General features: G+C 42.2%; 1 protein-coding gene across 9 annotated transcripts in view; it reads left to right on the top strand.

Moving 5' to 3' along the window:
• The window catches only part of Cenpj (centromere protein J), a 63183-nt gene that overhangs the window by 44414 nt on the left and 5186 nt on the right, over positions 1-13583 (top strand). For 6 of the 9 annotated variants that reach the window (NM_001395117.1, XM_039093312.2, XM_039093309.2 and 3 more), the window contains 4 exons: positions 7475-7717; positions 10336-10420; positions 12500-12564; positions 12776-12889. In NM_001395117.1, coding sequence (NP_001382046.1) covers positions 7475-7717; positions 10336-10420; positions 12500-12564; positions 12776-12889 — 507 coding nt within the window. Of the gene's footprint in view, positions 1-7474; positions 7718-10335; positions 10421-12499; positions 12565-12775; positions 12890-13583 lie in introns of those variants that run through there. The other 3 variants (XM_039093313.2, XR_010057815.1, XM_039093315.2) reach the window with 3 other exon arrangements.

The following is a 13583-nucleotide window of genomic DNA, read 5'->3' as shown; positions in this document are numbered from 1 at the left end:
TTAAGGATTAGTGATTGTTGTTTCCTGTTATTTTCGTTTTTAGAGGTGGAATTATGTTTGTGTGAACCTCCTCTTTTGGATTTGTTGCAAGAAGATTACTTTCTTGCTTTTTCTGAGGTGTAGTTTCCCTCCTTGTATTGGAGTTTTCCATCTATTATCTTTTGTAGGGCTGATTTGTGGAAAGATATTATGTAAATTTGGTTTTATCATGGAATATCTTGGTTTCTCCATCTATGGTAATTGAGAGTTTTGCTGGATGAGTAGCCTGGGCTGGTATTTGTGTTCTGTTGGGGTTTGTATGACATCTGCCCAGGATCTTCCGGCTTTCATAGTCTCTGGTGAGAAGTCTTGATGTAATTCTGATAGTTCTGCCCTTATACGTTACCTGATTCTTTTCCCTTACTGCTTTTAATATTCTTTCTTTCTTTTGTACATTTGGTGTTCTGACTATTCTGTGACAGGAGGAATTTCTTTTCTGGTACCATCTATTTGGAGTTCTGTATGCGTATTGTATGTTTATGGGCATCTCTTTTTTTTTTTAAGTTAGGGGAGTTTTCTTCTATAATTTTGTTGAAGATGTTTACTGGCCCTTTAAGTTGGGAGTCTTTGCTCTCTTCTATACCTGTTATCCTTAGGTTTGATCTTCTCATTGTGTCCTGGGTTTCCTGAATATTTTGGGTTAGGAGATTTTTTTTCGGTTTACATTTTCTTTGACAGTTGTGTCAATGTTTTCTATGGTATCTTCTGTCCCTGAGATTCTCTCTTTTATCTCTTCTGTTGGTGATGCTTGCATCTATGACTCCTGATCTCTTCCCTAGGTTTTCTGTCTCCAGGGTTGTCTTCCTTTGTGATTTCTTTATTGTTTCTATTTCCATTTTTAGATCCTGGATGGTTTTGTTCAATTCTTTCACCTGTTTGGTTGTGTTTTCCTGTAATTCTTTAAGGGATTTTGTGTTTCTTCTTTAAGGGCATCTCTTGTTTACCTGTGTTGTCCTGTATCTCTTTAAGGGAGTTATTTATGTCCTTCTTAAAGTCCTCTATCATCATCATGAGATGTGATTTTTAAATCCAAATCTTGCTTTTCCAGTGTGTTTGGATATCCAGTATTTGTTTTGGTGGGAGAACTGGGCTCTGATGATGCCAAGTATTGTTGGTTTCTGTTGCTTAGGTTCCTGTGCTTGCCTCTCACCATCAGGTCGTCTTTGGTGTTAGCTTGTCTTGCCATCTCTGACAGTGGCTTTTCCCTCCTGTAAGTCTGTGTGTTAGCACTTCTGGAGACCAGCTTTCTTCTGCGGGATCTGTGTACAGAGAGCTGTGGGACTGGGTCAGCCCACAGAAGGGTCCTGTCCCAGACTGCTCCTGGGTTTGAGTGTCCTGAGGTTTCCCGGTGGGACTCTCAGAGCAGAAGTAGTGGTCTTACCTCTGCTCTCAGGTGTGTTAGTGCTCCTGGTGACTGACTTTCAGCTCTGAGCGCAGGCAGAGACTGGAAGGATCCTCTCCCTGACTGCTCCTAGGTCTAGAGGGCTCTAGGTGGGTTCTTCTTGGACCAGGAATGTGAGCAGAAGAAGTCAGTTTAAATTTTTATTGGATATTTTATATATTTGCATTTCAAATTTAATCCCCTTTCCTTGCTCCCCCCCCACCCCTTCTTTGCTTCTATGAGGATGCTCCCCCTCCCACCCACCCACTCCCACTTCACCTGGCCTTCCCCTACACTAGCGAATCAAGTCTTCACAGGACCAAGGGCTTTTCCTCCTATTTATGCAAGACAATGCAATCCTCTGCTACATATGTGGCTGGAGCCATGGGTCCCTCCATGTGTACTCTTTGGTTGGTGATTTAGTCCCTGGGAGCTCTGGGGAGTCTGGTTGATTGGTATTGCTGTTCTTCATATGGGGTTGCAAACCCCTTTAGCTCCTTCAGTTCTTTTTCTAACTTCTCCATTGGGGTCTCCATGCTCAGTCCAATGGTTGGCTGCAAGCATCCTCATCTGTATTGGTAAGGCTCTGGCAGAGCCTCTCAGGAGACATCCATATCAGGCTCCTGTCAGCAAGCACTTCTTGGCATCAGTCATAGTGACTGGGTTTGGTGGCTGCATATGGGATAGATCCCCAGATGGGGCAGTCTCTGGATGGCCTTTCCTGAAGTCTCTCCTCTATTCTTTGTCCCTGTATTTTCTTTAGAAAGGAACAATTTTGGGTTAAAATTTTGAGAAGGGTGGGTGGCCTCATCCCCCAACTGGGGGTTTGCCTAACCTCTGGATATGGTTTCTACAGATTCTATTTCCCCTTCGTCGGGTGTTTCAGCTAATCTCATTTCTGTTGGGTCCTGGGAGCCTCTTGCTTTCCTGGCATCTGGGACTTGCTGGTGGCTACTCCAGTTCCCCATTCCCCATTGCTGCATACCTCTGTTCAAATTCCTGACCCTCTGTATATCATCCCCGTCTCCTCTCATACCTGATTCTGCTCCCCGTTTCCCCACCCCTTCTTCTACCCCTCCCTCTACCTCCCCTGAGGATTTTGTTCCCCCTTCTAAGGAGGACTGAGGCATCTGCACTTTGGTGTTGTTTTTCATTTGCACACCTGTAGCATTAGATGACCTGTAGATGGCCTGCCAGAGGCCATCTAGGACTAAATGCTAAAAGCCAGCAGGTAGCTTCCTGAGGTGGTTTCACTGTGGTCTATGAACCACAATGAATGAACCCTTGTAGGCAAGGCCAGGGGGATGACATTTCAGGAGAGATTGCTGCTATTAATATGCCTTTGCTGTTATTATTAAATATATATAACAATCACTAAGTATTAGTCCATCCTTTCGAGCAGAGTTCTGCAGATCACATGATTTCTTAATTACTAATGATAATTTCATAAGAATTCCTAAAATTATACTAATAGCTACTAAGCCCTTTATAGTAGGACTGCTGCTAAAGTCCTCTCTGATGTAAAAAAACTGCAATGAGAACCCTGTCAGTCTTCATGTGTCACAGGTTAACTGCTTCTAAGATAGAAAGTGGGCATTTACAACTTAGAATACATTCCTTGGAGCTATAAAACAATTAACCAAAGGTCATAAAATGGAATGATTTACTGTAGATGCAAAGACAGAAGATGAAATATTGACTGGGTTTATCTATACACAACTTCAATGCTAAGTTAGACTAAAATATTATAGTTTTAGACTTTCAACTTGTGGACTAGTAACTGATAATGAATGCCTAGCTAGATAACTAGTTGTAATGGGAACAATGTGAGCACCTGTTGTAAACTTCTTATTCAATTTATGATTTGAATTTATGTTTGAGCTTTTACTGAACTTGCAAAAAAAGGATACTTAGAAAAACATATGATCTGCCTTCCTAAAAAGGTCACAAAAACTAGAAATGATGATATTAGAGCAGAAGGAGAGAGCAAGACTAGGAGGAAGGAGGACAGCAGAGTAACTTAGAAGTTAAGAGAACATACAGTCTGATACCTCCCCCCTTTCACTTTCCCTTAGCAATAAAGATGAGAATTCTTTTTCAAACTGTCTCCTCTTTTTCTGCCTGCGAGCAACTTTACCTAGCTGACAAGGAGTTAAATAAACTTTCAGCCTTAGGACCTGGGCCAAGATAAGGTAAATGTTATAGAAAGCAATCGTAATCTTGTGCCAGACCAGGTCTTGCCCCTGCTGATGTTCTTTCTCTCAGCTTCCTTCAAGAGAGAACCAGACCTCCAGAGCTGGTCTTCGGCAGTTACCACACACCATATATCACTTGTGTTTTTATTTTATTATTTATTTTAAGATAGGGTTTTACTGCATAGCCCTCACTGGCTTTGAGAGCCTACGTCTGCAGCATCCTGGGTGGTTGAGGCACCGCTGTACCTGGCTCTTCAGGTATTTGTTCTGTTAGCTTATTTAAGTAGGGAGACGTGCTGTTACACTCTGGTTCTTTGGTTTATTAAATACAGGTTAGATTTGATGCTTTAGTAAGAATCCCATCTTAAAAGGTAATGTATAGAAAAGCTCTGTGTTTGCCCACCGCTTCCTTGTGGTGTGCTCAATAAACCTTTGAAGAAGGTGAGGTAATACATACTTCCATTATAAACATATAGAAAGGTGAACCAATATCTCATCCTTGCTCTGACCACTTAAATCTACCTTTAGTATTTTTCATCTTTTAAATGTTGTATTACGTTAATGTGTGTGTGTGTGTGTGTGTGTGTGTGTGTGTGTTTGTGTGTGTGTGTTTGTGTGCGCGCGTGCGCACATGTGCATGTGTGCGCGTGTGTGCGGGTGTGCACGTGCCAGCCACAAGGCATGTGTAGAGTCTAGAGGTGACTTGGTCTTCTTGTTTCCAAAGTTTGTTTTTCAAGTGTAGGTGGTTGTAGTTGTATGTATAGAATTACCTTGGACGTCTGTTCTAGCCGTGTCTAGTCCCAGCTCTGTGGCGATGTTATGTGACGTTAGGCTCTGCAGCGCCTCTCTCATGGCTCTTTCAGTCTGAGATTGCTTTGGGAGTCTCATGTACTCTCATATGCATTTACAGATTTGTTTTCTATTTCTGTGAAGAATGTTGGGAATTCGAATCCACTGAATCTGAAAATTGCTTTTGGTAGTCCAGACATTTCACAGTGTATTCTGGTAACCCATGAGTGTGGGAACTCACCTTACTCTTCAGTGTCCTGTTCAATTTTTATTTATTTTTTTTGTATGTATTTTGTATGTATGTATTTATTTATAGTCTTTTAGTTTTCACTGTAGAGAATTTTTATCGTATTGGTTAGATTTAATCCAAGGATATATGAAATCTGATATATGTGTATTTTAAAGCAATTATAATGGACACTGCTTTCTTGATTTCTGTCACATCCTATCAGTGATTGTGATTTAATATATTAGCAGTTTAGTATTTTTTGCTCATTAACTATATACAGTAATTTGCCATTCTGCTGAATGCGTCAGATTTAGAGGGTTTTCTGGTGGAAGTCTTATTTCTAAAATCTATTTTTGAGTATAGGCTCATGTTATCTGCACACAGGGATTATTGAATTCCTTTTTTTGTATTACTTTTATTTCTCTTGCCTTTTTTGCTCTAGCCTTCTGGTTCTAGCTTCTTTAAGGCTTCTTATCATGAAGGGATATTGATGTTGTCAAGGTGTTTCCACTGAGATGATAATGCGATCTGTTTCTATGTAGTGTGCTACATTATTTTTTTTTTAAAGATTTATTCATTTATTACATATAAGTACACTGTAGCTGTCTTCAGACACACCAGAAGAGGGCATCGGATCTCTTTACAGATGGTTGTGAGCCACCATGTGGTTGCTGGGAATTGAACTCAGGACCTCTGAAAAGAGTAGTTGGGTGCTCTTAACTGCTGAGCCATCTCTCCAGCCCTGTGTTACACTTATTATTCACATGTTTAACCAGCCCTGCATCCCTGGAATGAAACCAACCCAATCATGTTGTTATATGGTCTTATTTACTTTGTCTGCATTTAATTTGGTCTGCATAGACCTTTATTGAGAAATTTTTGACATTAAAACATAAGCACTTATTCAAGGTCATGTCAACAGGAACAAGTGATGACAATTATTTATTTTAATTATCTTTAATCTTTTTTTCTTTTTACAGTCTAGTCATTATTCCCCTCCCAGTCTGCCCTTTGACAGTTCCTCATCCCATTCCTCCTCCCCCATCTCCAAGAGGATATCCCCCATCCAACATCCCCCACCCTGCCAGGTCTTCCCATTGCCTGTGGCCTCAGGTCTCTCCAGGGTTAGGTGCATCTTCTCTCAGAGGCCAGACCAGGCCATTCTCTGTTGTATGTGTGTTGGGCTTGTACCAGCTGGTGTATGCTGCCTAGTTGGTGGCTCAGTGTCTTATGAGATCTCCGGGATCCAGGTTAGTTGAGACTGCTGGTCTTCCTATGGGGTCACCCTCCTCAACAAGTTCCAGCCTTTCCCTAATTCAATGATAGGGGTCGACTTCAGTCCATTGGTTGGGTATCTATCTGCATTTATCTCAGTCAGCTGCTTGTTGGGCCGCTCAGAGGGCAGCCATGCTAGGCTCCTGTCTGTAAGAACATCATAGCATCAGTAATAGTGCCTTGGAGCCTCCCCTTGAGATGGATCCCAATTTGGGCCTGTCACAGGACCTCCTTTCTTCTCCTGCAGTCTCTTCTCCATTTTTGTCCCTGCAGTTCTCTCACCCAGGGGTGTATGTCTCATGAAAAGAGAATTCATTTTGTTGAGTGTTTAAGCCTGAGGGTGTAAGTCAGTGTTTGCCCAGCATGCTCAAACCCCAGTTAGCAGGATGATGGGCAGAAATGAGAATTTGTGTTGTGTACTTGTGTGGGCTTTGTTATCAGAGTAATGCTGGTTTCCGAGAATGAATTTTACAGTGTCTTTTCCCTTTTGATTTTATGAAACTCGAATGCCTAACATGAATTAGGCAGCCATGAAAGCCATGCCTCAGCCTTGTGAGAGGCCTGCCGCCAGTCCCCAGGGTACATAATCTGATATGAAGGCCGGCAGCATCTCTCCGTCCTTCCCATTTCTAGCAATTGCAGTTCCATTCAGGTACTCTGCTCTCGGGTCTTTGCAGTGAGTCAGTGAATGGGATGCCTGTTTTATTTGGCAGACTGTCTCGTGCTGCCCCTTAGCTTCTTTGTTGCAGTTGTCAAGTCACTGATGACATTCTTTGCCGACTGTAGCCTTGATTTCTGTGTGTACGTTTGCAGTTTGTTCTTTCACTCGTTTTGTTTTTCCATCTAGAACAATTCATTTCTCTCTTTTCACTACTGGGGAATCTCACTGGGAAATCGACAAGTGTTTTCTACCTTTGAGCTACATTCCCAGCCTCTCACCCTCCCCTCCTCCCCTTCCTTTCTTCCCTTTTTTCTCTTCTTTTTGTTTGTTGTGCTGCTGGGACCAAACCCAGGACCCTGTACATGCTTGGCAAACATAGTGCCTCCTTCATTTTCTTAATATTGCTTTCTACTCATTAATGACAAGTGCAGTAGTGAGAAAGGGGTGGGGTTTTGAATAAGGAATTCAATTTTGCACTGACTGAACAGTCAATAGAGGTAACACCACCTTTGGACAGCCTTGCTCATGGATTTTGGCTAATCTATTTTCAGGGCAAGTGGCTTTGACTTTAGATTCAATTTTCTCTTTAGCACAAGTCGACTTCTGTTCAAGAATTCATTTTTTTTTTTTTTTTTTTAGTTTACCCATTTTAGTTAGTGGTTAGGTTAGGCTGCATTTCCTCGTGCCATACTCAGGGCTGAATTTGCTTTGCCCTGACTTGTGATCATTTGTTGACAATGTAAGGTGAGCATTTACCTGACTACATCTCAGCTCTTGAAAACTCCAGTGTCATTTATTGCCTAGGCCTGTTCTCCTGCTGTCTGTGCTGGGCTGGCATTTTGTTTTATTAATGCATCTCTTCTCCCATTGCCTTGTTTTAATTCTGTAACTTTTTCTTTTGTGAGGCTTTGAAACAGCAAATACAGGAATTACAGGAAGACTTGAAAAGGAAGGAAACAAAATGGTCAAGTACACACGGTCGCCTCAGAAGCCAGATAGAAATGCTAGTCAAAGAGAATACAGACCTCCGAGAAGAAATAAAAGTAATGGAAAGATTCCGACTGGAGGCCTGGAAGAGAGCAGAAGCTATTGAGAACAGTCCCAAGGCCTGCCAGTACATAATGGCCACAAAAAAGGATGAGTCCATGGTAGGTTTGGGAACCATTTTGTCAAATCATGGCGACTGTTTTGCACATTTAAACTCATAAAGCTGGAAAATGGAATGGTGGACTAGTGGATGGGAGGTTAGTGTTACACAGATCCAGGAGACTGTCACAAGACTGAAAGCTCTAGAGATGGACAGGGTGATAATTGTTCAAGTCAGAAGCACTGCAGTTCCAGTGTAAACTTTATTCAAGAGCAAAATTCGGGATGTTGTGTAGTGTACCATTTGTCTTAGTTACTTTTCTGTTGTGACAATACATCATGACCAAGGAAACATACAAAAGAAAGCATTTATTTGGGGCCCATGGTTGCAGAGCTAAGAGTCCATGAGTATTACAGTGGGGAGCAAGGCAGAAAGGCATAGTGCTTGAGGAACAGGTAATAGCTTCTATTTAAAAGGCAGAACTTCCATTTAACTCATTGGAAGTGATATGGACTTTAGAAACCTCAAAGCCTGTCTCCAGTGACATACCTCCTCCTAATGCTTCCTAAACAGTCCCGGCAGCCGGGAAGCACACATTCAGATATATGAGCCGATGGGGGCCATTCTCATTCAACCACCGTAGAGTTCAGGTGGTGAGGTAAGCATGGCAGTTCTCCTAGCTGTAATATGGGAATGTTGCCCTAGACTGCTGTTAGGGAAAGTGCAGACTGTGGATGACACTTGATGCATTCAGAATTTGTGCTTCATGGAGAAAAGCTGGTTTAGTGATAAAGCAGGTGAGGAGGGGAAAAGGCTGTCCTAGTGTCCTGAAGGGTTCTTTGAGAGAGCGACCTGCCGGGCCCATGGAGGACTAATGGCCAGGTTATTTCCCAAGCCCCAAACTGCAGCACATCAAGACCCTTATGTGCTTATGGTGGCAAGGATGCAGAGAAGATACGGGCAGAGCATAATAGCCCTGTAGAGATGTTGACAGTGGTTGAAGAGGCTGGGGTAAGGGTTTTGTTATTTTAGGTAAGAGAATGAACAGGTTAAGTGTGTCTCAGTGAAGAGGACACAGCTGCAGGAGGAAGCAGGGAATAGCTGGGCCAGCATCCTAAAACAGATGAGGGCTGGCTCTGGCTAGATGCAGTCTGTTGTGAGGCAAGTCCAGGCCAGGCTGATACAGAGTGGCAGCTGGTGGGAAGTCTTCTAAAGCTCTGTCTTTCTTGGGGAAACAGGAGCACACTCATTGAGCTGGAGAAGCATGAGGCAGAAGGTAGATGTGGGAACACTGAGAATAGAAACCAAAGATCCTGGGGAGGTAGCTGGCCAACTAGAGTCAACTGAACAGGGAGGCCTTAGTTGAGAAGATACCTCTGTCAGATTGGACTATTGGCAAGCTGGTGGGGCATTTACTTGTTTGATGATTAATGTGGGAGGACCTAACCTACTGTAGTCCTGGCTACTGCCCACAGGTGGCCTTGGCTAGGTTAAGCAATCCATGAAGAGTATGCTAGAAAGCAGTGTTCCTCCATTTTCTCTGTTCCTTCCATGGCTTGTCTCAGTGATAGATTCTGATTGGGATGCCTTCCACTTCCTGGCTTTTGGTCATGGTCTTTATTACAACAGAAAACAAACCAGGACAGCAGGGAAGGCAGGTTTGTAGCTGCAGTGGGGTCACATGGGTGGGAGACCCTGCACTTCAGTAAGATGATTTGCTTTATTTTTTGGTTGTTGTTGAGCTCTTTTGATGTAGACTTAGATTTTGGCAAAGGTGAAGATTGCTGCACAGGGGAGGATGATGTAGGTTCGCAATGTTTAAGAGTGACCATGAATGTACAGTGTATCAGAAGGCCCAAGGCCACTGGTGCAGGGGACATAGCAAGCATGCATGGATTAATAGACTGTGTGCTCTAGGGTGTGGACATTGTCCAGGTGAGGGTTAGGGCATGATCTGGGAAGATAGGATATAGTTTCCGAGAAGAGGCACTTACTTGTCCTCTATGCTTCATCATAGAAGCTTCCTAGTGGACAGGAGGTCACAGGGGTGTGACAGAGTCCTGAACCGTCCCTGCTCTGACTGCTATGAATTATCTCACTGTGCTGTGTGGCCAAAGCAGTTGAAAGGAGCTGGTACAAATCATGGCTCCTAGCCTTTAAGTACTTTAGCATTTTATGAAGTGTCCCTGACTCTAATTGTTTGGTTGTAACTGAACTGTTTTGAAATTATGATTTGTGCATCTGTTTATTGAAGGAATTAATACAATTGATGGTGGCAATTTCTGGGACTGTCCTAAGGTGAGGCTGGACAGATAGCGCAGATGGGTTGGGGGGGGGGGTTAGGTTATGAGACCAAGATACTGTCACAGACAGGGAGGTGGGAGGTCCCGACAGTGCTGGTGATAGGCACAGATTGGCGATGGGGGAGTCAGGTCAGGCAGCTTCATCAGCCATTGGGGACATGAGGGAGGTTTGCAGAAGAGGCTAGCTGACATGAAGGTCTGTTTTGTGTCTTGAGTTGGAGGATAGTGTGTGTGTCTGCATGTGTATGTGTGTGCGTTTACCTGACCTCCTATGGTAATTGAGAGTACAGAAGAACAGCTCTTACTGAGTTATTTTTGTTCAGTGTCATAAAATGTAGAATAACAATTATATTAAAAATTATCTCTTATATTATAGAACTCATCAATTCAATTTCAAAAGAGTCATGCTTCTTTAGGAGTCCAGGGAGAAAAATATAAGAAAAAGTATTTGCCAGCACAAGGTAAGAGACTACATGTTTCTTTTATATTTCAGAACATAATAGGTAATTTGAGCTAAGCTTGGTGACATGAGTTGTTACCCTATCAGGCAGGAGGCTTACCACAGGTTCAGGGCCAATCTGGTACTTGGTAAAGTGAGACTGGCTTGGTGAAAGGGATGGGAATAGGAGAGAGGATTACATTCAAGGAATCAAACCAGAGTGATCTTGAAGCCTCTGCAGACTGCTTTAGTCTCTGTTTCAGAAGTGAGGAAACAAATTGGTAAAGAAGAATGGATTCATTTACAGTTTGGATAAACTATAATGGTTAAGTTTTATAGAAAAGACAAGAGAAAGACCAGAAATGCATGTATTCACTTAACTGTGAGGTAAGTGCCCAGGATTGGGTGCTGTTTTTGACGCCAGTTCCTCCTCTGGAGCCTGCACGGTAGCCTTTCCCTCCCCCACCATGAGATTTCTGGAGAAACTTGAACCCTGTAGGGCTTGTTTTAGGGTGTCTATATCAGTCTTACTCCTCAGATAATTCCCAATAGCATTTCATGTATGCTCATACAATTTATAAATTGTTTTGACAGCTTGTTTCCGTGATTATTATGAATTTACCATGTGGAGGCTGGAGACTGAACCTGGGTTTTTTGCAAAAGCAGCCAGTGCTCTTAACTGCTGGGCCATCTCTCCAGCCTCAACAAATTTATCTGTATTAGTCAGTGTGTGACGCTGCAGTACCACAGACATTCTTCTCTGTATCTGGAATACACACATGCCGTTCCCGAGGTACATAGCAAGGGCTGGAATAACTGGACAATTGGGAGAATATTTTTAATACCAACAGATTGTATCAAAATTATTTCCAAAATATACTAATACATTCTTAAAGTTTTGATTACATTTATTTATTATTTTTTAACGGCACATGTGGACTGAGAAAACAACTTCCCAGAAAGTAACTTCCCTCGTGGGTCCTCTGACTGGACCTTCCCAGCAGCGTTTGTGTTACCTACAGCACCATCTCCCTAGCCCTAGTTTTATACTCTCAGTAACTGAGAGAGTGTGGGATTCCATACTTGCCCAGTACATTCAATACTGCCAGATTTGACTTTTTGCTAACAGGTTAAGCGTATGTGTCATTGTTGTTTTAATTTGCATTTCCACGATCATTTAAATGCATTGAATACCATTCCCTTTGCAACTAGCTATGTGGATACTAAACATTCCTCCCAACCCCCTCATTACCAGGAATTGAAACCCAAGGCTTAAGGCTTCAGGCTTTTGTATGCAAGGCAGGTACTGAAAAACTCAGTCATCTCTCCAGCACTGACCTTTTTTTAAAAGGAAAATTATTTGGGTCTTTAACCAATCTGATTTACCTACATCACAAAACCTTTTCTTAACCTATTGCTTATCAACCTTTCTTTTAAAAGATGGAGTCCCACATAGCTCAGGTTAGTCTTGAGCTGCAGCTAAGGCTGGCCTATGTGAACCCAAATTATTTTAATATTGCTAGGCCTTTTTCCTCTGCAAGGTGTAGTTTTGCTTTGTGTATGGATGGTACTGCCTGTTTGTAAGTCTATGAACCATATGCCTGCCTAGTACCTGCAGAGGCCAGAAGAGGGCATTGGAGTTTGCCTGATGTTGTTAGCTGCCATGTTGGGGCTGGGAACTGTACCTGGGTCCTCTGTAAGAGCAACAGGGTTCTTAACTGCTGAGGCATGTGATCATCTCTTCCTGTTTTCTGAGTACATGTATACACAGACAGACTCACATAGACACATAAATAAAATAAGGAAGCTGGGTTAATACAACAGCACTGACAAAGGAAATGTTTTGTGTCTGGTGTGGGAATGTGTGTACTACTGGGTTCTTGTCTCTTCCCACCATGTGGGTCCCAAGGATTAATTTTTTTTTTTTTTGGTTCTTTTTTTTTCGGAGCTGGGGACCGAACCCAGCCAAGGATTAATTTTTAAAGGTTTTTAATGTTGCGAGTGCCATCTCATTGGGCCCAAAGGAACTGTTTTACCAGACCAGTAAGTTAAATATTTTCATTAAGCATCAAAACTAACTCTGACAATTACTTTCTAACAGGAAATTCATCTAGAAGATCCAAGTCTGTGCCGCCTCGTGATTTAGGCAGCTTGGATAAAGGACAAGTAAATCTTTTTATGTTGTTAATATGTCAATGTACTTTATTCAGGATTGAACTAGATTTGTTAAATTTCCAAACCATGTAAAAAGGAGGGCTTTTATTTAACATTGCAAATGTTTTCTATATAACAAACACTGGTCATAGAATCATGTAATTTCAGAATCTAGCTTTTAATAGGTGCAGATTGTGACTGGTTAAAATGTCTTGTCTTGTAGGCTGCCTTGCCTAGAGAGCCTCTTCAACCAGTGAACTTCCCAGACCTTGAATATAAAAACAAAGAGGAAAAAGAGGAAGAAATTCAGGGAGAAATCAATCATCCTGATGGGAAGGTTAAAGACATACTTATTTAAAGTAATGGTTGTGTTGGGGCTGGAGAGATGGCTCAGTGGTTAAGAGTACTGGCTACTCTTCCAGAGGACTTGGGTTCAATTTCCAGCACCTATGTAGCAGCTTAAAACTTTCTGTAGCTTTAGTTCCTAGTTCCAGGGGATCTGATGCTATCCCATAGACATACAGGCAGGCAGAACACCAATTGATTCTCATAAAAATAAAAATCAATAAGTCACTAAAAATGTGATACAAAATAAGTATGTTTTAAAATAAGGAGCCTAGACTCTGAAAAAAAGAGTATCACTTGTCACTTTACCACAGGGACCTATTCTGAGAGCTGTTGCATTGTTACAGATTGTATTACAATGTGAACATCCTAGAATGTGCTTCCACAGCCCTATGAGATCATGTACGTCAGACTCGGGCCATGCCACACGTGTGTGAATGTATGTGGGGGGTGTGTGCATAGGAATGTATACGGTAGAGCTGTTCTGAGGGCCCAAATGAACAAAGCGACAGAGAAGCTGAAGCACAGGTGACTTTGTTGTGATGATATAAACACATGTATGGTGTTTACATAAACATTTATATGGGAGTGTGCGCTAGAATAAAAGCACAGTACGGAAAAGACACAAAGCAGCCACGTGGCTGTCTCACATCAGCTTCTAAGCACTTTATGTGATTGTGTGATGT

This window comes from Rattus norvegicus, chromosome 15 (assembly GCF_036323735.1).
Source record: "Rattus norvegicus strain BN/NHsdMcwi chromosome 15, GRCr8, whole genome shotgun sequence".
NCBI lineage: Eukaryota > Metazoa > Chordata > Mammalia > Rodentia > Muridae > Rattus > Rattus norvegicus.
The sequence above is the reverse complement of the archived record's forward strand: the minus strand, read 5'-3'. Positions and strand labels throughout refer to the sequence as shown.